This window comes from Amphiura filiformis, chromosome 2 (genome assembly GCF_039555335.1).
Source record: "Amphiura filiformis chromosome 2, Afil_fr2py, whole genome shotgun sequence".
Lineage (NCBI taxonomy): Eukaryota > Metazoa > Echinodermata > Ophiuroidea > Amphilepidida > Amphiuridae > Amphiura > Amphiura filiformis.
The window spans coordinates 22,566,736-22,592,170 of record NC_092629.1 but is presented as its reverse complement, the minus strand read 5'-3'; the positions used below and the strand labels follow the sequence as shown (position 1 = coordinate 22,592,170).

The 25,435-nt window shown below is 33.4% G+C and overlaps 1 protein-coding gene across 1 annotated transcript in view; it reads right to left on the bottom strand.

The window, feature by feature from the left end:
- LOC140139074 (neuronal acetylcholine receptor subunit alpha-10-like) overlaps positions 1 to 25,435 on the bottom strand; it is a 26,372-nt gene continuing 937 nt past the window's right edge. The window contains exons 2-3 of the mRNA XM_072160858.1: positions 23,637 to 24,175; positions 1 to 926 (exon numbers count right to left, since the gene is read on the bottom strand). Coding sequence (XP_072016959.1) covers positions 364 to 926; positions 23,637 to 24,175 — 1,102 coding nt within the window. The 3' untranslated portion in view covers positions 1 to 363. The remainder of the gene's footprint in view (positions 927 to 23,636; positions 24,176 to 25,435) is intronic.

Sequence of the window (25,435 nt, the reverse complement as noted above, 5' to 3'; positions counted from 1 at the left end):
TATGGTCAGGGTGAGGGCGGACCCAGGTTTGTGAAAGAGGGGGCTTATTGAAAATGTATGGATCATACAGCAAATGCGAAGGGTAACCTTCGCAGTAGGAAAAATCAAGTACACATATTGTGTCACTTTAATTGAGTTCCTTTGTCTTTCTAATGGATCCGCCCCTGTATATGACATAATAAACAAAAAAATATAGATTTTGGCCAAATTTGGACCATTATTTAGTCACATTTGATTATATGCAGAATGCATTTTAGAGCATTGTTCAAAATATCTTAGTACTTATTACAAACACAAGGAGTGCCAATACAATGAAGACACAACCTTATAATACATACCACAAAAATACACTGATATAAAACATCAGTCCTCAATAAAAAAGCAGATAAGAGCATACAAAAGCATAACAAACATTGTAAAAGCTGATATCGCAAAAAATGCTTTGTCCAAAAATGTCGCTAAATTCCTCCACTGTGCGGCGATAAAATCCTCATCTTCATGGTCGTCCTCGTGTGGATATCTTTTATAACATTTTGGTGATCGTGGTTTAAGTGGTATTCGCTCGAGAGGCTGAGAGTCTTTGTTTTTCTCATCACTTGAACTCATACCATCAGATTGAGGTACACTAGAGTTACCAGCGTTTCCATTGAAAGAACTTTCCCGCTTTACTTTAGACCGTTCGTGTTCAGACACAGCGTGGAAATTAACAAGCTGCATGCTTTCACCACGATCAATACTATCACTAGATGTTCTTCGCGGGTTAATTTTAGGTCTTCCAATGTGTGACGTTAAGGTGAATCGTTGTAAAAATCGACGTAGTCGCCTTGGTACCGGGTGTTTTCCGCCTCTGTGATAAACACGTAGAACAATAACACTACAGACGATGGAAAAACAGCCGAGAAACACCATCGCGAAGAAGTAAGTGCCTGCAAAATATAACAAGATCAAAAGTAGTGTGATACAATTAATATAGTGTGTATCATATTATGCAGTTATGCCCAATATCTTATTAAATAATTAATTATTTAATATATCACATTGCAAAGGTAATGATATGTATAGCATTATTTACGCACATTAAATGTAGGATGAGAATAAACACTAAATATGATAGAAAAAATAGCAGAGAACTTCACAATATAACAAGATCCAACGGACATTACCCGTTGTCGGCATACTGAAACACTCACATGATTTAATGTTGATCGTAGATCGGTCAATGGAGCTCATTTTAGTGGTATTAATTAATTTCTTGACACCGCCTTAAAGCCGACTGTCTATCCTCAAGGGATGGTTAATATGTTTCTACAGGAACGTTCACGGGTTTAATTTTGCTCTTTTTAAAATTGTTTCAAGGGACAAGATCAGTAAACTTGGTAGAATATTATATTCATTATCTATAATATTGAGCAGAAATTTCGGACACATTTTGTTTTACAAAAATGTGTTTCAGCAGGCCAAGGGATTTTGATTGATTGGGTTGATGGAAAATATACCAAGATAAAAAGGAGTGTAATATCATTAATATACTATGTATCATATTACAGACAACAAAAAATAATAATAAGGTACCAGTTTTGTTTATCCCTGTATATACTAAAAAAGACAGAACTGTCATAATTAAATTCAGCAGCCAATAACTGCATCTTCCAAATCATTTTGTTGAAATTAGTCAAAAAAATAAAGACACGAGGGAAGATGCAAATTTAAGTTGCCGATTGCTCCATTGGATGTCCTATTGATTTGTACACCAATTGTTCTCAAACAAGATATTAACTAGCGTTGTGCATTAAAATGTAACTTTTGATATATGCATTGGCTGTTGGTTCTTTGCTTAGAATATACAGGTGTGAATGTACATGGGACCATAATTCTTTTGTCTACATTTTGCAGTAACATTAAATATTTGATACACATTGCAGGGATAATGATGCCTGTATATGAATTAATTAGGCAACCCTTGGTCGTTCACATTTCATACTATATACACAATCAAAGATACTATATGTCTGGTAAATTGTTGAAAACAATGATTGGGGGTTGACTTAATGGTGTGTATAATTTACAAGGCCAGTCTTTTTTTATTTTGCTGTTCATATAACTCATTTGCTACTAGTTTTTATTTTATAGATTTTGAAAGTGCACCGGGTTTGTCCAGCTGTTTTGTAAGACTCAAGTTGAATATTGCTCATCAGCAAACTATAATACTCTAGTAAAATAAAACGTCAAACGCTAGTTTCTACATTATGGATATGTTACAGATTTGAGACCAGAAATATAGAATTTTGACCAACAAACACTAATCATTATGACCAAAATATATAGTACTTCCGCAAATAGTTTATCTGTTTAGGCATCCCAATGTATAGTATTAAACAGCCTTGTGAAATATATCAAATTGTTCAAATGCTGTCACACTAATATTCGAGCGTTTGTGCTGGAAATTAGAAATATCAATTTGTGTAACTCTTAAGTTTCTATTTATGACATAGTAATGGTAAGTAGCCTATAAAGCAGCTCTTAATTAATTTTAAAATTATCATGGACATATGGACACCAAGATAATCCCTTAAAATCAACACAATTCTTGATTTAATTTAGAAAACAAGTAACATGGTCATAATATTACACGATATATATATCATAAATATAGCCATAAGATGTTTGCCCCAAATAAAGTTCAGCTTTGAAAGACAAAATATAGGACACCTTTGGGAAATATGTAGAAGATTCTTCACATCTTTCTCGCTATCATGTCTTCGGAAGAGTGTGGCACCAAAACTAGATCTGGGCTCTAATTTGTGTAACTCAATATTTGTACAGCGATTTCCTGCAGCATTGTAACTATATAGATAAGGCTATCAAATACCAACATAGGTTTTGTTTCAAGCTTAACTCTCTGCAAGCGGGTGCAGACGACAACTTCCAATGTTTCCATTATTCTAATTTCATAACATTTCCCAATTTGACATTTTTATGCCAAAATGTGCAATTAGTATTGAAATGAGTACAGATAAACCCAGTATCGGCTATCAGTACAGTTGTTCTTGAGATAGCTATTGATACTTTGAGGAATTGTCTCTCAGCTTTTCTTTTTATGTTGAAGCTTATAGACAACAGCAAGAGCAAGAGTTATAAACCCCTATTTAACACCGTTGAAGTGTGGTATTAAGCAATCGGATATCTCTTTCTGACGAAGTAGGAGCGCAGTATCAACTAATAATATTTATAATGAGAATTCTTTCAAAAGCGATGAGAATTAGACAAAACGGTTAGAATTGAAAATGTGTATAAAACGTTCAAACTGATGGACATGCTGTAAATAACATGTCGTGTTTGTTTTTAAATGAGAAATTTTAACATGATAACTAGTACAACATACCCACTTGTATAAAACAACAGCACCATTTTCAATTCTCATAGCGTTGCATAATTCTTATCGCTTTAGAAAGAATTCTCTACTTGTGTTAATTACCAGCATATTCATTGTATATCTTTTGGAGCAGACTGATTCACTTAATACCTGATATCTGCATTCCAAATCAAAACAAGTTTTGTTCTAAATACTCTATTGAACCTGTGAACGCTGAAAATCACACTGAAAATCCTAGAGTAATTCTGAAATGCCATTGTCAACTTTACTCTGGGTAATATTCACTATTTAGTTAGAGTGGCTATTGTCTGCTTATTGTTCCAAGAGACTAATTTCTTAATTTCCATGTCAATATCATTATCCACTACATTTAGATGTGATTGACACCACATCAGTGGGATAAATGATGGCACTCATTTTCGGAAGTTTTTCAGTCAATTTTTAGTGTAATTCGACAATACCCTGGAAAACTCTTTTTCAGGGACATTTTCGGCGCCATAGTTTCATAGTGGCAAGTTTTCCCCAAAATGCAATGCACATTTTATATAATTAGATTGCGTTTTACCTTGGCGGGCATATTGTCATGAAATGTTTCTGTATTATTCTGGTAATACGATTTGCATTGCTTTAATGTGAGACAACACGAGTGAAAAGTGTTATTTTATGTTTCACAGTAATTGTATGTCTATAAGGAACCAATTATACGCAACATAACAAACACATAAGACAACATAAATTAGATTATTGACAAGATTGTTCCTTATTTCTGTCATGATAGTTCTCAAAATCATCACAAAAACAATTCTAAAATGCCACAGGAAAAACCTAGCTGATATCTTTTGCAGTATTCAGTAGCTATATATAATGCACAGGATTTCTGAACTAACTGTTCATGCATTTATATCAGCCCTGAATAATACATGTATCAGAATAATATAATCGGTGAACCGTATCGGTAAGTTTTGCACTTTAATAAAAATTATCTACCCTCTTAGAAATAGCAATGACCACAGGAGATAATATTGTGATGTTAGCAAAACTAAAGGCATTTTATTTATTTATTTATTTATTTATTTATTTATTTATTTTTATTTATTTTTTTTTTTTTTTTATTTATTTTTTTTTTTATTTATTTGCCTCTGTTTTTTCAACTTGTGTGTACAGTGATTTCATAACTTGCTCCTGTGTACTTTTGTATTGTACATTTAAGTATTTCTGATCCCTGTCGTTTTCACACTCCAAAGAATCTAGAATATGTAATGCTTTGCTGTAAAACCTACCCTTGTGCCACCAATTGTTATTAATTTTATTGTTCCCTTTGGCATAACGTCCGTGTTTTGCCTATTTCCCTACATCAAGTTTGGTTCTTTCTTTTTCCTTTAAGTGTATAGACCCACTAATATTTATGTCAATAATTTCCAACCAATATTGCGTATTAATTTATTTACATTATCCAATGCTGTAACCGCCCCACATTTGCTTCATTTTGTCTCATCTAACCACTTAACCGAACAAATATTTTGCGAAAAATGTTTGCCCAAAATATTTTCAATAGCGTTTTAAAAACGTTTTCATGAACTTTGTATAACCCGACATTTAAATGTTATTAAAAGGTTTTGAAAAAAAAATTTTAAGAAACTTTCTATGTTTCCTGGTTCAAATATTTTAACATAATGTTATTTAAGTATTGACATAACATTTGGCAATAATGTTTGCAAAAGTAGTTTACAATAACATTTTTTGAAAACATTTAAAAATATTGTTGTAATGTGTTTTCATACAAAACGTTTTAAAACGTTATTATGACCTTAATATAACCCGAAATTTTAATGTTATAAAACGTTTTTACCGAAACCAAAAGCCAAAATATAACTTATTAAAAACGTTTTTAAAACGTGTTTGTGTTTGCTGGGTATACAGAGCTATATGCTGTCAATTTTCAGCATAGAGACAGCAATATAATTAAGGTACCAATTATGGAGACAACGAAATAATTAGAGTACCAATTATTTCCACCCCTGTATAATTATACTGAACTAAGAGGCAAATGCTGAGGATGTAAACTGACCATTGGATGTCCTATTGATTTGTTTTAAAAGAGCCAAACGTTATCAAATCTAGAGCCCATTGAAGTATAAAAAGAATATTTAAGTATACATTGCGAAAGTACACTGGAGCAAATATCTTGGTTTATCTTTTCTGTGTTCAAACTACTATTTGTGTCAATTATTTCTAACCAATATTACGTATTAATTTATTTATATTATCGCCTACATCCGCTTCGTTTTGTCCCATCTAAACACTTAACAGTTGTTACGAAAACACTTTGATGAAAATGTTTAATCTCCCGTGTATGCTGCTGTAATATTAAGAATACACTTCTTATATCGTTAACACTCTTGCGTATTCTTTGAATAGAAACCTTTTTAAATTACATCAAGCGGTATAGAAAATAATAGGACTGCTTTGAGATTCAAGGGGCCTAAGTGTATATAAATACCGTATTAGATGTTAATTACTATTGGGCTAGGTTTAAGGTTAAGGTTGAACAGCATTTGCAACAATTAACGAAGTATATAAATTAGTAGAACTGACGTAACAACGTATTTGACGGCCTCGTTGGTAATCATTTTGAGGTTGCGGTGACTGTATTAATGAGTTGGTAATTCAATGCCAATAAGAGCGACTCTATAATGAAATGTCACTAGGACTATTTTTTTTTCAAAATGTATTCTGAAGACATCAAAAATAATTAAATTGCTAGTTTTGCTTTTTGTTATTTATTTTGAACCCTGTATATACTAAACAAAGAGAGACATGTCGTAATTAGAACCAGCAGCCGACAACTGTATCTTTAGTTCGGATTTAAAATTTCATTCGTTGAAATCGTTCTAGAAATAAAGTCACGGCGATCCAAATAAAGATATAAATTTAAAAGATGCAAATTGCTCTATTGGATGCCCGTTTTATTCATTTCGTTGGGTTCTCGATATATCACCGTTTCTTTAATTTTCAATCGATTAGAGGACCGAATTCAGATATATTTGTGTTTTTTAGGATATACGTGAGTAGCATGAACTAGCACCTTAATATTTTTTCTGCCTGTAGATACTTTGTATCCGATATAAACACACCCGACCACTTCAGTAAAAATACAAATGACACTGATGAACCCAATCCCTTTACTTTTCACAAATGTTTGCCATTTTTGCACTACTATTGGTAATTACCGATCGGTTACATAATCATTTCAACATCGACTCATCTTTTATCTTAATGATAGACGTTTAATAATTAACATATCAAAGCAAATACCAGGTGTGAGCCCCCTGAAGATAAGTTAGTGACATTACATCGAGTTAACGAAAAAGGACATTTTTATCACCTGAGTGTAGCGATAGTTGCCTTATATTTTTTTTTACAAATTCATTGTAAATCGTTTGAAAACTTCTGGTCTCAACACAAAAATATTTACCAAAAATCAATTAAAAAAAAAAAAAGAAGGAAAACGGGCCCACGGACGGACCGAAATCTAGTTTAAAATTAAACCACAAAGGGGTAAATTATGAAAGAAAATATCCAACTTATGTCTCACCTCTTAATTAAAGATTGATACAAACTATTTAAACATGAACTAAAACCGAAATTTTAGAATTTTCAGAAATTTTAACTGATTAGGGACAAGCTATGATTGTGCGGACGTATTTAACAATATTGGGTTGTATTTCATCAAATCCACTATACTTCTACCCGATTTGAATAAACGGAAGATATATATTATTTCCTCTGGGTCAGTTTGAGTACAAAACAGAGAATTATTTGGGGAATTGATATTACGAAGAAAAGTATGAACATTAGCATCAGGAGTCTGGATTTTGCGGGCTAGGTTAGGATCAACATTTGCAAAATAACAATTAAGAAATAAGAATTTATTTGCTATTATATTTTGATCTATTATTTGCGCATCATCACAATAATTTGATAACAAAAAGGACATTCCTTATATTCAGATAGCAATTCGATATGTCTCATGTGCTCTTATGTTACACCAATCAAAAAATATGCAAACGCTGCTATCCGCTCCCTTAACACTATAACTATTGAGCCATATTTTTTAACACGGATTACGAGGGGGGGCTGTTGAACCCCTATTAATCATAAACGTTATATAGTATTGTATTTTGTATCGATGTATAGCTGGTCTCTTTTATCCAGTGATACCAAAATAAGTACAAGCAAATGATTGGTCTACTGTTAGCTTAGGTCGTTTGGCGTAACACGCGCGGTTCGTTTTTGTTGTTGTTGTTGTTGTTTTTAATTTAAATTTATTTTCATCAAAAATATGGTGATTGCTGTTATGGGTGGATGGTCTAAGTTAACAACCTGGACCTCACCATGAAAATACGATCTTGGTACCACTGAAAAGTGTTCTTTTTCTCCTTGATCCATAGGATCCGAAGATGTTTTGCAGGCCAAAATGTATTTAAAGTGTATTAACATGACATTAGACAAACACATTTTACTCACGTTATCATGGAAATGAAATGCAATCTAAACAAAATCATAAAATTCTCATTATAAATTAGCCGTCTTCGTTGGGTGATATTCTTTACCCCAAATAAAACCAAATCATAAATAAATGCAGAATGTACAAAGCCCATACGCATCTAATACGCGTTGTTTCATGACCTAGTACATTTCAGGTGATAATTTGAACTTAGACATTACCTGCCTTGGAATCAGCATTACTTTTTAAATGGTGTTTTAAGGATGTATTTATTGGATACTGCAAACCAGGTCGGTTACGTTTGATGAAGAAGTATGCACACGGCAGCCGTCTTCTGTAATGGATACACGTGATGTTATTTTGTCCTATATTTTAGTGCGTTAGAGGTTCATTTCAGTTCTGTGATGCAAAATCAATGTCATCTGTTCACATCAATCGACTGGGGATATATTTCACACCGGCGCGCTATATCACATGGCACGGAAACCCTATGGTTATATTCATTCAACGTGAGACAAATGTGGTATACGTCATGTATACAGTCTCCTCTGATTTGATACCAAATGAGTGCTAGAAAGCACATTCTGCAGTTACTGTTCATTTTCCTGTACGCAATGCACAGTGCTCTCACCATTGAGGTGTGACCTCTGCAAACAATGTATGTTAGAGGTATAGGGCATTTCCTAACTAACGTCACTGTGTGAAAAATAACCGGCCAATATTTATTGTACTCTCTGAAATTCTAGGAAATATAGTTTTGTAACATGTCGTAGAATTTGGAAATATTCGCACTTTGGTATTTTAGTAAGTAGGGCACGGCATGGCCTGCAAAATTCCCTGTGTAAATCGAGTGCCACTTTTAGTGACTGTCACTCACTTGTAGACCGCTCTCTTCGGAATGACATTACAGCTAAACCACTTGACGGATATTTTTTGTACTTGCTGTCAATCAAGAATAATGTATACATTACATGTAGTCTAACAACTGAGTATGTGGGGCATCTGCAAATGTTCGTACTTCCCTGATATGTAAATCACAGTTAACAACAAAAACAGCTCCCATATTTGTCGATAACTTTGGTCAATGCAGCGAGCCAGGGGATTTCAAGTGGGTGATTATTGATTGGCAAGTGCCATATTTGGGCATAAGTGCAGTCCATCATTCAATGTGGAGGATAGACTAGACTTTATCGATTTATTTTGCTGGAATAGTTTCCTGTTAACCAAGTTTAAGTACTGCAAAGGTCAAATCATGTTTGCTGTGCAGTATAACTGCACTGTTATTCATACACAATGGGAGTTAAATGTCTCCCATTGATAACGTAGATATCGATTGGAATGGTTTTGAAGGATAGGGCATCATAAAATGAGCTAGCACGTTATACAACGAATATAGATTGAAAAAAAGAATACAGTAGAAGAATAAGAACGAGGATGAGGAGAAGAAGAAATATTTGCCGTACGTAGAATTTTATAAGAGTGTGGATAAGAATCAGAAGAAGCAGAATAAGCAGAAGAAGCAGAAGAAGCAGAAGAATCAGAAATAGCTCGATAATTATTCAAGTGTTTTAAAAAACACTTGATATAAGAAGAACAGAGGAGCAAAGTAATATGAAGGAGAAGAAGAGGAATAACAATGAAGAGAAGAAGTAGAACAAGTATAAGCAACAAGATAACGAAAGAGAACAAGAATGGAAGAAAAGGCGATGATTAATAATGATATTATGCTGATCTAGATATACAAGGCGAAGAAAGCGGAGTCAGAAGAATAGAAACAGAAGAATAATATGAAGATGACGATGAAGATGAAAAGGAAAGATACCAATATTTGAACAAGTTGGTCAGTTATCGCCTTATACATTTGAGACCGCATTTATTCCTCTGGGTCAGTTTGAGTAAAAAACAAAGAATTATTTGGGGAATTGATATTACGAAGAAAAGTATGAACATTAGCACCAGGAGTCTGGATTTTGCGGGCTAGGTTAGGATCAACATTTGCAAAATAACAATTAAGAAATAAGAATTTATTTGCTATTATATTTTGATCTATTATTTGCGCATCATCACAATAATTTGATAACAAAAGGACATTCCTTATATTCAGATAGCAATTCGATATGTCTCATGTGCTCTTATGTTACACCAATCAAAAAATATGCAAACGCTGCTATCCGCTCCCTTAACACTATAACTATTGAGCCATATTTTTTTAACACGGATTACGAGGGGGGGGGGGCTGTTGAACCCCTATTAATCATAAACGTTATATAGTATTGTATTTTGTATCGATGTATAGTTGGTCTCTTTTATCCAGTGATACCAAAATAAGTACAAGCAAATGATTGGTCTACTGTTAGCTTAGGTCGTTTGGCGTAACACGCGCGGTTCGTTTTTGTTGTTGTTGTTGTTGTTTTTAATTTAAATTTATTTTCATCAAAAATATGGTGATTGCTGTTATGGGTGGATGGTCTAAGTTAACAACCTGGACCTCACCATGAAAATACGATCTTGGTACCACTGAAAAGTGTTCTTTTTCTCCTTGATCCATAGGATCCGAAGATGTTTTGCAGGCCAACATGTATTTAAAGTGTATTAACATGACATTAGACAAACACATTTTACTCACGTTATCATGGAAATGAAATGCAATCTAAACAAAATCATAAAATTCTCATTATAAATTAGCCGTCTTCGTTGGGTGATATTCTTTACCCCAAATAAAACCAAAGCATAAATAAATGCAGAATGTACAAAGCCCATACGCATCTAATACGCGTTGTTTCATGACCTAGTACATTTCAGGTGATAATTTGAACTAAGACATTACCTGCCTTGGAATCAGCATTACTTTTTAAATGGTGTTTTAAGGATGTATTTATTGGATACTGCAAACCAGGTCGGTTACGTTTGATGAAGAAGTATGCACACGGCAGCCGTCTTCTGTAATGGATACACGTGATGTTATTTTGTCCTATATTTTAGTGCGTTAGAGGTTCATGTCAGTTCTGTGATGCAAAATCAATGTCATCTGTTCACATCAATCGACTGGGGATATATTTCACACCGGCGCGCTATATCACATGGCACGGAAACCCTATGGTTATATTCATTCAACGTGAGACAAATGTGGTATACGTCATGTATACAGTCTCCTCTGATTTGATACCAAATGAGTGCTAGAAAGCACATTCTGCAGTTACTGTTCATTTTCCTGTACGCAATGCACAGTGCTCTAACCATTGAGGTGTGACCTCTGCAAACAATGTATGTTAGAGGTATAGGGCATTTCCTAACTAACGTCACTGTGTGAAAAAATAACCGGCCAATATTTATTGTACTCTCTGAAATTCTAGGAAATATAGTTTTGTAACATGTCGTAGAATTTGGAAATATTCGCACTTTGGTATTTTAGTAAGTAGGGCACGGCATGGCCTGCAAAATTCCCTGTGTAAATCGAGTGCCACTTTTAGTGACTGTCACTCACTTGTAGACCGCTCTCTTCCGAATGACATTACAGCTAAACCACTTGACGGATATTTTTTGTACTTGCTGTCAATCAAGAATAATGTATACATTACATGTAGTCTAACAACTGAGTATGTGGGGCATCTGCAAATGTTCGTACTTCCCTGATATGTAAATCACAGTTAACAACAAAAACAGCTCCCATATTTGTCGATAACTTTGGTCAATGCAGCGAGCCAGGGATTTCAAGTGGGTGATTATTGATTGGCAAGTGCCATATTTGGGCATAAGTGCAGTCCATCATTCAATGTGGAGGATAGACTAGACTTTATCAATTTATTTTGCTGGAATAGTTTCCTGTTAACCAAGTTTAAGTACTGCAAAGGTCAAATCATGTTTGCTGTGCAGTATAACTGCACTGTTATTCATACACAATGGGAGTTAAATGTCTCCCATTGATAACGTAGATATCGATTGGAATGGTTTTGAAGGATAGGGCATCATAAAATGAGCTAGCACGTTATACAACGAATATAGATTGAAAAAAAGAATACAGTAGAAGAATAAGAACGAGGATGAGGAGAAGAAGAAATATTTGCCGTACGTAGAATTTTATAAGAGTGTGGATAAGAATCAGAAGAAGCAGAATAAGCAGAAGAAGCAGAAGAAGCAGAAGAATCAGAAATAGCTCGATAATTATTCAAGTGTTTTAAAAACACTTGATATAAGAAGAACAGAGGAGCAAAGTAATATGAAGGAGAAGAAGAGGAATAACAATGAAGAGAAGAAGTAGAACAAGTATAAGCAACAAGATAACGAAAGAGAACAAGAATGGAAGAAAAGGCGATGATTAATAATGATATTATGCTGATCTAGATATACAAGGCGAAGAAAGCGGAGTCAGAAGAATAGAAACAGAAGAATAATATGAAGATGAAGATGAAGATGAAAAGGAAAGATACCAATATTTGAACAAGTTGGTCAGTTATCGCCTTATACATTTGAGACCGCATTTATGACGGCATCGGCGAATCATCTTACATGTGAAACTAGAAAGGTGCTATAAACAATTTAACCAATGCTTTTGTATATTAATTATCAATTTGTTAAGTAGATGCAATTTGAATTAAGTTTAGTCATGGCCATATGTAATTTTTAATAAATTTATCCATGGCCATATCGTCGGGTGCATCACATACTGGTCTATCTTGAATTTTTGACTTTTTTGAGAAAATTGGTATATAGTTCTTTTTTACGGAGCTCTTCAAATACAACAAATTACAGACCTCAATTTTTCCTAGATAATTAGTTATAAAATGTTTAATTTAAACTATCTATGATTTTTCCAAAATACGTATTTTCACATACTGATCTATCTCGAAAAAAACACGCATTTCTAGAAAATCGCAATTGAAAATCTTCGTATTAAGTTTACCTTTCTATAATTTAATTAGACTACGGATTTTCATGAAAGTGGTTTTAAATTAAAGCATATACTTAGCAGATTTATTTAAGTGGAATCTTGAATTATATTAATGTATGTAATATTGCTTAAAACTACACTTAAGTTGTAGTTCTGTATGTGAAATCGTTAATTTCCCGATATATCGTATTGAAAGTGCATTACATACTGGTCTATCTCGAGATAGACCAGTATGTGATGCGTCTAAAGTCACATCATTGTTCGCGAAATCGAGATAGCCCCCAAGATAGACCAGTATGAAACGAATTTTAAATACGATATCGGGAATTAACTATTTCACATACAGAACTACAACTTTAGTGTAGTTTTAAGCAACACTGCATACATAAATATAATTCAAAATTCCACTTAAATAAATTTGTTAAGTATATGCTTTAATTTAAAACCACTTTCATTAAAATCCATAGTCTAATTAAATTATAGAAAGGTTAACTTAATACGAAGATTTTCAATTGCGATTTTCTCGAAATGCGTGTTTTTCGAGATAGACCAGTATGTGATGCGTCCGACGATATGAGTTTAACTGTTACAATATCTCTATTTTAGTTTTCAACCCATAATAAGTGCAGTGTGAATTGTAAATCAATATCACGAATGTATTGGATTAACTCACAAGCACCACCCCAAGCAGTTACAGGTAAGCATACTCTCACTGCAAACTCCTCGTGGGACTCAACCTTTCACGAAAACAGACGCCTGAAGTAATGGATCTATATACTATTTACTTTCTTTCTCAGGTTAATGACTTCTTTGAGTAATGAAAGAGATATTTCTTTTTAGACTAAAAAGATAATTCTTGTGTATTTCAAACATAACCAAAACATCAGATCCATAATATATATATATTTTTTTTCAATCCTTCGTCAAATAATTTAAACCTTGTTTGTGGGAGAGCATTACCTTAAGAGGTTAGTAAGGGTACCTGCATGCCTATGGGGTCTTGGGTTCAATATATAATACTCCATCGCAGTTTGGTGTGCGCTGTTATGCGAGAAGAACATAAAATTAGTTTGCCCTGGCCACTTTATTGTCAATGACTTTCGCGTGATGCGTTTCGAGAAGGAAAATGTGCATATATTTTAAAAGCGTTTCCGTACTCTTTGCCTTGGAGTTTTCAGAGCGTTTTATTTAAAAGGCGCTTAATTAATGTGTGCCAAGGTTAGCTTGCCACCCCCCTCCCGCCAACTAGCAAAGAAGATTTGTGTAAACATTATTTTCCAAGCCTAATTTTTTATCGGTCCGCCATAGCAACTCTACACATCAAAATTGACGAAATTGCATTTTGTGTTCTAAAGACACAAATCTCGAAAGTGTTTTTTCATTTGTTTCTATGTTTCGAAAATATACCTTAAATATCCTAAATTTGGTCAAAATTGAAAAAAGTCAAACAATTATCCTTTTGGACGCATTTTCAAAAAAAAAAATAAGAAACCACTTTCTAGATTTGTGTCTTTAGAACACAAATATGCAATTTTCATCAATTTTGATATTAAGGTAAGTTGTTATGGCGGACCGAAAAAATTGGGATATTTATACTCCATTTGACAAATGTTTACTTGCTATATGTGGTGCGAAAAAAATGGGCCAAAAATTCAGATTTTGGGGAGATTTTTTCAACAACAAAAAAATAAAAAAATAAAAAACACATTTTTGCCAACATTTGACCTCACATATGAATTTATTAAGTCTTTGCAATTCTAAATATGTAAACTTATACATACTTTAGACTAATAATTTAGCAGTTATGAAGCCCAATATTTTCAAACTGTGTGTAAAATTGTGTGTAACTATCGAGATATATACCTATACCAAAAACGGACAATTCAGCGCGAGTTTACAAGGAAGAGAAGAAGAGGAGAATAAAATTGGATTAAGTAAGTCCGCGGTAAAAAAAAAATAATTTGCATTAAAGTCATGGGTGAAATTGTCTGTCCTCGTTTTCTCAACATCTACATTTGCACATTTTGCATGGATGTACATTATTAAAGAACATTCTAATTCGTATTTCGGTCCCTTGTTATACATTTGCTCCAATTTCGTGCTGACAGAGAAAATACATTGCTACTATATGCATATGACAAGTTGAAATAGATCAACAAGACAAGTGGGTTAAACTCATGGTCCCTCGATAGGAAAAGTCTCAAGGAGCGTGTATACGCGAGTCTTTGTCATTGATTTTGCAGCGACGTTAAGCACACAAGGGTCCAAAAGCAGAGTGGGTAATGGAAAACTGAATTTCATCTCTCCCTCTTATAAGTTCGTTATGTTCTTATTAAAGGGGAAATGTGCTTCCCCCATTAGCCTGATTTGCCGCGAGGGATGGCTTTGAAATGTGACGTTAGAAATATGAAGAATGTTTGTATTTCATATTGAAAACCTTACATTATGAAAACCGCCTTGGGATGTAATTATATTTTTGCCATTTTTTGAATAAAGTATGTGTCAATGTCTATTCGGCAAACTGACTATATAATGTTTAATTTTAAGCGAAATGGTTGCCATTAGTCTGCAATTCAATTCATATTAAATTAGAAATACGTATAAATATACTAACACATTGGTATCAAATTTCAAATAAAATGTATTAACAAACTAATATCAAATTTGAAACGTTTTCATATTCTAAAAGACAATGTTTCAGGAGTTAAGTGGCATTGTTCTGAAATGGAAATTAATATTTATAGTACAACGTACCATTTCCAACGCGAGGATTAAATATGTTAGATCTTCTAATTGACTTTTATTTTAGCATTGCAACTTCCGTAATATAGCTGTTTTTCGATGAATTCTATAAAATGTATGGTATCATATTTTAATATCCATGTCAATGTTCTGTACGCTCTTGATATGTTGGTAGGTTTTTAGTTGATGCTTGTATCCTAATGTGTGGGTTTTGTGCCTGTTCGAGCTTGGATGTTTTCTGTGCAATAAAGAAAATAATAGTAAAACACATAATAACATAGATTAAAATTAAGTAAATTATAAGAAGTGGAAGGCATTATTAAAAATCACATTTGTGACCAAAAATCACATTTGACCAAAAATCTTCATTTTTTACATTTTAACATATCTCGTCAAAAAGTCGCGCTTTATACCTAAAATCACCTTGTGTATTAAAAAGTCACATTTTTGACCAACGCAAGATTCTGAAAACATAAAAATGATAAAATTGTTGCATTTTTCACCCAATACAAAATTTATTGGTCTCGCTATGAATTTTAAAATAATGTACGTCTCGTCCAATATTTTAAAACTCATAACTGGGCCAATAAATGTATGTATTGGATTCAAACCATCCAATTATATATCAACATAGGATGCTATCTCCAGAAATAAATAAATGCACACTAAAGTAAATGAGAGAAAAAATTAACACAAAATACTTCCGTGTGTATATAAATGTGGTGACGAAGAGTTACGGTCAAAAATAAATAACTAAATGTGGCTGCAAACCAAGTTGTGAAAGTCAGTAATAAATAATGTTGTCTAAACTGTACCACCGACCGACAGTCCTAATATGTCAATTTCAATCAAATAACGTAAAGATGGCATATGAGCTCTTAGGCATAACCTTCTATAACTATAATTTTAGGCACAAAATAAAAGTCCCTACCGTAAAAATCGCACCAGCAAATAAGGGCATATAATGCTACCTAGGATCTTCAAAGAAGCGATCTCTCTATTTGTACGTGGACTTTACCCAAGTCAAAGAGCCCATGTATGCCATGACAAATATTTACGGCACCACATGTTCAATTTACAAAACATAGCAAATAAGCAAAGGAAAAGTGTGCCGATTGGTACACAATGCGTAAATTCCGCATGCACGTATGTTACACATGTTTTCCAAATTCAACAGCGCACCCGTGCGTTCATAGAAGTACGTACTTCATTTCCATACCATTTAAACTGCTACATGTTTGCCATTTACATTATTTTACAATCAAGTTTGCTTTGTTTTACAATCAATTCTGGCCGTTAGACATTTTTGCTGGCAGATCCGCCACTATAGCTCTTGTGGCGTGTGGTGCTCGTGAATGCGCGCTGGTTCGAATCTGAACGGTTCTGATTTTTTCTCCCCTTTATTATAGTGCCAGTTGGTCTGACATCCATTTCTTTATTTATACATATTTTCGCAGGCAAGTATCCTCTGGATCCTCGCATTTATGATTTAATGTCTCATATTGACTGATGTCCTGCTAGGACACAGTAGATAGGTCGCCCTCTCTATATATAATTGATTTAAATTGGCCGTGAGACATTTTAGAGGAAATAAAATCAGTAAATGTTCAATTCCCCCGGCAGATCCGACATTAGCTGTTGTGGCGTGTGGTGATGAACGCAACGACACCTACATGTAAACATGTAGTGCCGGTTTGTCTGAGCTTCAGTTCTTTATCAATTCTGATATAATAATGTGTTCTGGTTCAACAAATCACGGATGATCCTTGTAAGATGACGATATTCGAAATTCGGAGTGTGCATAATAAAATGTTCACCTCTCTTCATCTCATCGATCCTCCTTTTTCATACAGCCTACAATCTAAGGAAATTTGAGTGATGCATTTACGTAAACGTGCGTCGTCTTCAGGCTAAACATTTAACAACTTTTTATTGATAAATGACACTTTCTTTAAGCATAAGATTGAATATATACACCCTCTTACGGCAATTAATGTGACTATTTTCCTTTGGAAACAGAAGTGAACGCACTTTGCGTCGCGGGAAACATGACTTAGTGGTATATGAGAAATAAAATAAGTCATCTCGATTTCTATTTAGATATTCAAGGATAATGTTAAAAGTGAATTGTCGTTCAAACCAGCTGAGTGCAATGCTTTAATTATTCACTTAACTGTATAAGTTCTGACAAATAATCGCTATAAGGAGAAAATCGTAGACAAATGTGTATCCTTCATCATGTTTATTTAAAATCATGCACAATTTGGACATTATGCAAAAAATGCTATAATTATTATATTTAATAATCAGGTGATATTGAATCAGCTAAACATAATAAGTTTTGTTTGAGCCCGTGCCGGCAAGAACCAGTCCAGTGTTTCAACAATTGAACATACTTGACTACAGCGCTTATGTACAGTGTATTACGGTTTTGTCTTACGAATATGTGTCTACAGTCTCTAATTAGATACGACGGGCGCTACGACCGATAGAGTAAAATAACGCTAACGATGTTGAATGTTCTGAATCGTTGGAGATGATGAAGAAAAATAAGAATAATAATTAGACGAAGTGCAAAACGTCTTGAAATGAAAAGAATAGAAAAAGGAAAATAAGTTAACAATGAAAAAGAAAGAGAACAGCAACAAAGAGGGATTTGAATAAAATTTGGTCATAATTTCGCCTTAAGGGGTACTACACCCTGCCCAATTTTGTGCATATTTTGCATTTTTCTGATAAATTATAGCGCATTGGGGACAAGTAAGATATGTATATTATAGGGGCAAGGACTGCAACTACTGCACTGGAAATTTTATTTCAGCACAGACAACAGTTGTGGAGTTACAGTCAAAAATGAGGGAAAACCAATATTTGATCAATAAATCAATAACTACTTGCTTTGAGTTGCTTAATTTTCAGTACAGTAATTGTAGTCCTTGCCCCTATAATATACATATCTTACTTGTTGTCACCAATGTGCTATAATGTTTGAGAAAAATGCAAAAATAGGCACAAAATTGGTCAGGGGTGTAGTACCCCCTTAAAATTTTGAATTGAGACAGCATTTTTGCCGGTATAAACGAATCATTGCACATTTGAAACTAACAAGGCCTTTTAAACCACCAACGTTATTAGTAATTTAATATCAATTTATCTAGTAGATGCAATATTGCTAAATTATTCATGGCTATGTGAGTTAAATGTTAACTGTTATTTAAGAGTTTGAGCTGATTAAAAGTATATATTTGCTTTATTTTATTGCAACCCATAATAAAATACAGTGTGAATGTTTGAAATGTGTAAAAATTCATTCATGAACATCTTAACTTAAGTTATTTAAAATATATATATAGAAACATTCCTTTTTGATTAATTTTCTTCAAGTGAAAGAGGTCTGAAACCAAAAGTCATGCACCTATGTAGAAGGTGCAACTTTTTTGGTCGAAAATTGTATAAATGGCTGTATTTCTCAGTGGAGATGATAAAAGATGACAACAAAAAAAGCCCGTTCACTTAATGCATAATCAGCCTAAGTTCCAAACTTTAAAACAAGAGAATTCATCATATCTTTTTTGGATTATACCAAAAATGCTTAGGGGCGACTAATTTTTTTGGAACCGTTTATATCTGTATATCAAAAACGGTAATTCTTGTGTATATTAAAAGCAAACGAATGATTTTTTTTCCAATCATACATCAGATTTTGGTATCAATGGAACCAGGCTCTCCAATTTAAATCCAAATTACCCTGTGTAAGATTTTGAAAATATTTTCCCGAAGAAGAAAATGAATTTCAAATGGAATGGACACATTACGCAGATTTAATTGATATTTCAGATATCCTCTTAAAAAGTTTAAAAAAGAGTTGGTTAATGTGCTAATTACAATTGAAATTTCTACTACCCATGTGGAAGATATTTCCAAAATCTTCGACAGTAGTATCGATTGAAAACAGAATGTCAAGATTTTTCAGTTTGACGAGGGTTAAAAGGGTATGATTTAACTTCTTTAATATTCAGCGTTTTAACATCATTAAGGGATCTAAAATGAGCGTTTATTGCGTTTCGACGGTATTTTTTGTGGGACATGAGAGCACCTCAGACCTATCGAATTGCATTCTGAATACGAAGCATGTCTTTCTGATATCAAATAATTTACATTTTTTGAAAATCACAATATAATACAAATTTTATGACAAATTATAAAAATTTGATATTTTTCAAATTTTTGATATATAACAGTCCTCGAAGTAAATTATATAAATCTAATGATATATTCTTAAAGTATATGTAGCAGGGAGGAAAAGCCGACGGTCAATTGAAAATTTTAACCATTCATATTGAAGATATGGATTTTTTCCCAAAAAGACCTAATTTATTTTTGGTGTTTTGGGAAAAAAATCCATATCTTCAATACGAAAGGTCAAAATTTTCAATTGATTGTCGGCTTTTCATCCCACTTACATACACTTTAAGTATAAATCATCAGATTTATAAAGTTTACTTCAAGTACTGTTAAATATCAAAAATATCAATTTTAATGATTTGCCATAAAATGTGTATTAAATTGCGAATTTCAAAAATCAAAATTATTTGATATCAGAATGACATTCTTCGTATTCAGAATGCAATTCGATATGTCTGATGTGCTCTAATGTCCCAAAATAAATACTGTCCGAACGTTCATACCCCAGCCCTTAAAGGGGGTTGAAATTAAACATTGAATATTATCCTGTTGAAGCTGATTTGACATTTGGTAAAGTAAACGCTAGTATACATACCATGCATTGATGCTTATTACTACATAAATGTGGGAACGATTTGAAAATCAGGAGGTAAGTTGGTTAAGTACAGAGTAATCTAGGAATATCACATAATCCTTGTAATCTAAACACCGTCTAACACCATAAAGACAATTTAATCTTCTATCCCGGATGAAGAGTGTAATATGGGGTTCTGATGGGAACTTAAACTTTGGAATGTATTAATGATCGCGGCTAAAAGCTTCATTTGGCAATCTTAGAAGCAAACATTAATGCTGTTGTTTTTCACAACTGAATTGTCTTAACATTCTATCTTTATCGTTCAATAATTATTCAATAGGATATTTTAATTTCCATTCGACAAATTTTCCAGTACTGCCGTATATATCTGAATTTGCAGAAACTAATAATCTGGCTAAATTTACAGAGCAGTAGCTACTTGAATTCATTATTGAAAGTGTGTCAATAAAATAATAGAGCACGTTAAAATTAGAGCGTGATACAAAATATGCGTAATCATGCAATATTACTGTCTCAATCTCCTTAGCCCGGTCTTAGTAAAAGAGATTGTAACTATAGTTCACAATAATAAAAAAGTATAGGAAAAGAAACAGTAGAGATGCCGTTTTACTTGGAAATCTCCTTAAGTTTATTATGATATTTGCTTTATAATTAGTAAAAATGGAAACAGCATTTCTTAGACTTGTCCTAATATCTTTAATTTAAGACGCATCGTATATCAATAAGATACAAAGGGTAGTAGAACATTTTGTAATGCAAAGAATTGCGAAAAAGGATGAAAACAACATTCAAACTCTACCCCCGTTTTAATGGAAAGGGGGTCATTGAACTGTCCACAGAGGGTTAAGTTCAAAGTTACCCAAACACGCACAAAACTCATCATAGTCACTGTTATCATACGAGAATGGAGTTATTGCTCTGATTTTGATGAAAGTTAACTCAAATTGTTTGTCCTGTTGCTAAAAAAAAGCCGACAAAGAATAATATACTAGTATCTGTCTATGGTTCTTTCTTATCCAGATAGCACAATAGTTGTCAAAGTCATTTTGTCTCAATAAAATCATAGAAATGGTCTATGATAAAATGCAATATTTATTATCCTAGTTTGATGTGTTACTAAGGTTACGAATTGCCCCACATAGCGCATACTATACTTTTTTTTCTGAATCATTATAGAAAGGCAAATAAGGTGTGGGTATTTTCAGCAAAAGCGGTAGCATTGACGTTTTAGCAATATTAAGCACACAAGGGTCCAAAAGCAAATTTGTTAAGTTGTATCTCTCCCTCCTAGGAAGTTCTTTATGTTCTGATTAACCCTAAAACTTCGAATGGGTGGTGTAGGGGAGAATGTGCGTCCCCCATATGAAAATACACACAAATACATGTTTGTCTTGGGTAGATGAATTTGGTGCTGAAGAGTTACGGAAAAAATGTAACCAAATGAGGCTGAAAAGCACATTCTTTAATTACCCGATTGAATATTCAATCATAAAGAATGAATTTCCAAAATTTTACGTTCTCGAATTAAGGACAAATCGTTTCCGACTATATATTTAGTCGAGTGACTTGAATTTTCATTTCTTTTTCAATCAAAATGATTGATTCTTCATCTTCTAGCGATTTAAAGACAGGGACAAATCTTTTTCGATTGAATTTTCAGTTGGAAAGATTGATTTTCATTATTTTTTAATCTTTTTGGGACAAATGCTATCCAGTTGAAAAATATTTGAAAATATTTTGAAATCTCAATCAAAATATATACAACACATGCCATTTTGCAATACATTAAGAGTAACATATGATTAGATGAAAATATCACTCTACAAAATGTAAAAGTCAAATCAATTATATATAGTATGAAAGAAACTTTCTGTAGGAAATATATTGTCTAACCTACGCCACCAACGGTCATCTATAAGAAGCGGAATGGTGTCGATTGTTTACGTTGTGATGTTACACATAGTCTCCGCAATTCAATAGCACACTTGTGCATTGATTGAAATACGTACTTCATTTCCATACCAGTTACAACTGATATGTTTGCCTTTTGTTTGGTTTCAAAAATACACTCTTAGTGTGTTTTCGTTCAACTAATCACTTAGGATCCCTATACTTTTCATTTCGGAATGTGAATAACAATTGCTTTCCATCTCATTGACCCCCCTTTTACAATTTAGTGGACACGGGAGTGAAGACATTTAATTAAAGATACGTCGTCTTCAGCCTACACATTTAACAACTTTGCTTTTATTGATCAATGACGTCTTTCTTAAAGTATGAATACAAAGCTCCTTACGGCAATCAATGTGAATATTTTCCTTTTGAAACAGAAGTGAACGCACTTTACAATACGGGTAACACGATATGGTGGTATACGAGAAATAACATGAGTCAATAGAATAACCCTCGTCAAATAAATATATAGCTTGCATTACGCCTGACTTTCGAGATTTCTATTTGAATATTCAAGGATAGGTTAAAAATGAATTGCCGTTCAAACTGTAGTTGCATGCAACGAAAATTGACTTAACTACCTGCAATCTGACAAATAATCGCTATGTCAATATGAAGAAAATCTTTGAAAAAGGTGTATTTTTTTTCACGTGTATTTAAAATCACACAGCATTTGGATAGTAAGTAATGTAATAATATATCGAAGATTGCATGTCATAACGCAAAAAATGCCATTTAGAGAAAAAACAAGATTCAATATGTTGACGATTAAAAAACTATTTACAACCCCCATTGTAAGTGTATGATTTAGCTCACATTGGTCCTATAGCCGAACATTGTATCATATTCATTATAAAAAATGTCAATCTTATTAAGAATAGTGGAATTTAAGATATTCTTATGTATATATCCTTATGCAATGAGTTACGTCTTTCTGGCGTTAACTGAAATCTATAACCTCAGAGTTACGGCTTCTAACTTTCATCGTTGTCAAAGGTGGAATGTTTTATTTGAATCGCTTTATACTCACCAGACAATCCAATGACCCTTCAATTATCTATTTACAGTTCTGTATACTTTTTAAAGTCAATCTTAAACGAAAGATTAATGTAAAGTGCCCAGTACGTCAATCTAATTGTTGAAGTCAATTGGCATGCATAGCAATATAATGTTGCTATATGTGTTGCTTTGAAACATGACTAGGTTGTAATTGGCCGAATTGTGTTTTATGTGGGATGGGTGGTGTGTTTTTTTTTAACTCGGTATTTTCAGGCTTATATTGGTCTTGTTATATGTTGTGAAATTATTACTTTTTTTTATTTTAAATAGAATGTGCCAATCTTGTCTTTTTATTATTCAACTGCTTTATTGTGAACAATAAAATACGTACCTATTAAGGGCACTTCATCTCCCAGAGGTGGCATATTTTCCGCAATTAACTGTTGAAAGAGCATCAACGCCAGCAGATTGGTCATTCCTAATGATATCTTTTCCCCAGACTCCGGTGGCAAACAAAACACTAAAAGCATCAATACGGACAGCAAGATACACGGCCCAATTATATTGATAACATAAAAGACTGAAGTCCGTTGTAGTGTCAGCTTATATACGAGTTGAATGAATGGATGTGGACAGCACTTGAGTTTGAGATGTTCTATGTGTACGTGATTACTGACGAGTTCCCAAACGCCATTATTACTAAACACATTTTGTGCCGCATCGGTGTCATTTGGATAGGAAAGATCGAGTTGTGAACCGTCATAGGCCCAAGAGCTAAATGTCATGTAGCAGTACTGGGAATCGAATGGAAAATGGCGGGTGTTCATTTTACATGAAGATGTAAGAATGATAGGTGAAAACCATGTGGCTCTCCCGTTTGGTGATACTATGACGCTGATTTGTTTGGAGCTTTCAAATTTGTCGTGTACACTAAAAATGGAAAATAAAAAAGTAAGTTGTTAATGTTAACAAAGGATTATAGCAAACTATTACAGTCATGTATCACTGTTGTTCATCACCGTTTAACAAATATGCGTCCACGTCGTTACTTCGCGAGGGCAGCTTGATGGCAGCTTTAGCTTTCCAGACAGAGTAAACCACACAGAGGCGCCGGATCCGTGTAGATGAACAACGGTGAAACATGATTGAATTCCTTTCAAATACGAAAACAATGTTATTTCACGAGGAATGTCAACTCAACCAGTGGCTTAGCCAGTGGGGATAGTGGGCAGCAGCCCACCTATGAGAAGTCATACACCCAACCCCCCGCCCCGCCCGTGGTATGCTGGCCGCCATAATATTTAAGGTGTTATGCATTTTTCGTACTTGTTGCACCCCCTTGAAAGATTCCTTACCCACAGCACAGTGACGGCGAAATATTACAAAGCGGATGAAACAGAATATTGGTGAATATTTATACACAATCAAATGGGATTTTATCAATTTAATCAAATGAGATCTGTTTTTATTTTGCCAATGATAGCTAAAAGATGTGGATTTCATAAAGTACAAACTGACAATGCAAACTTATTAACAATAAAATTGTCATAACATTCAATCGGGCCATCTTTTTTATGGGACACCCTGTATTTATTTAAGGTGTTCTTATAAACACATGTCTCAAACTGTATTGTTTTTACGCGTAAAGAACAAATCAAATCTGATACTATCATAACGTATATCAGTGTATAATGAAGTTTATTTAAATAGTTTTATTATGCATGAGAGATAGAGACCATTATCGCTAACAGTAACACTGCTGTGTTTTAATTCGTCGAAACAATTGAAATAGCGCGGATGTCAAGTGTATTGATTATAAAAAATGAATTCAACTTGTTAAGCATCGATTTCCGTCATTTCATTTTTTATAATCTTATAATTTATTATAATGGATGAATTATTTGACATTTACTCTCAAGAACGTATGATATATGTCAACTTCTAACTCGGTTTTAATCACGATTTTAAATGAATGCATTTTATTATCTATAAGGAAAAGGCCGCAGTTATAGTTTGATTGGTTTTTTAATTCGCTATTTAATACACATTAGTCATGATATGTTTTCCTTTGACAACTTGAGATGGTTGAATTTTACCTTAATTACCTTTATGACCCTGACAGGATGATTTAGTATAACAATATAAAACACAATGGAATGAATTTGACACTTTTACGTGTCCAAATGAATA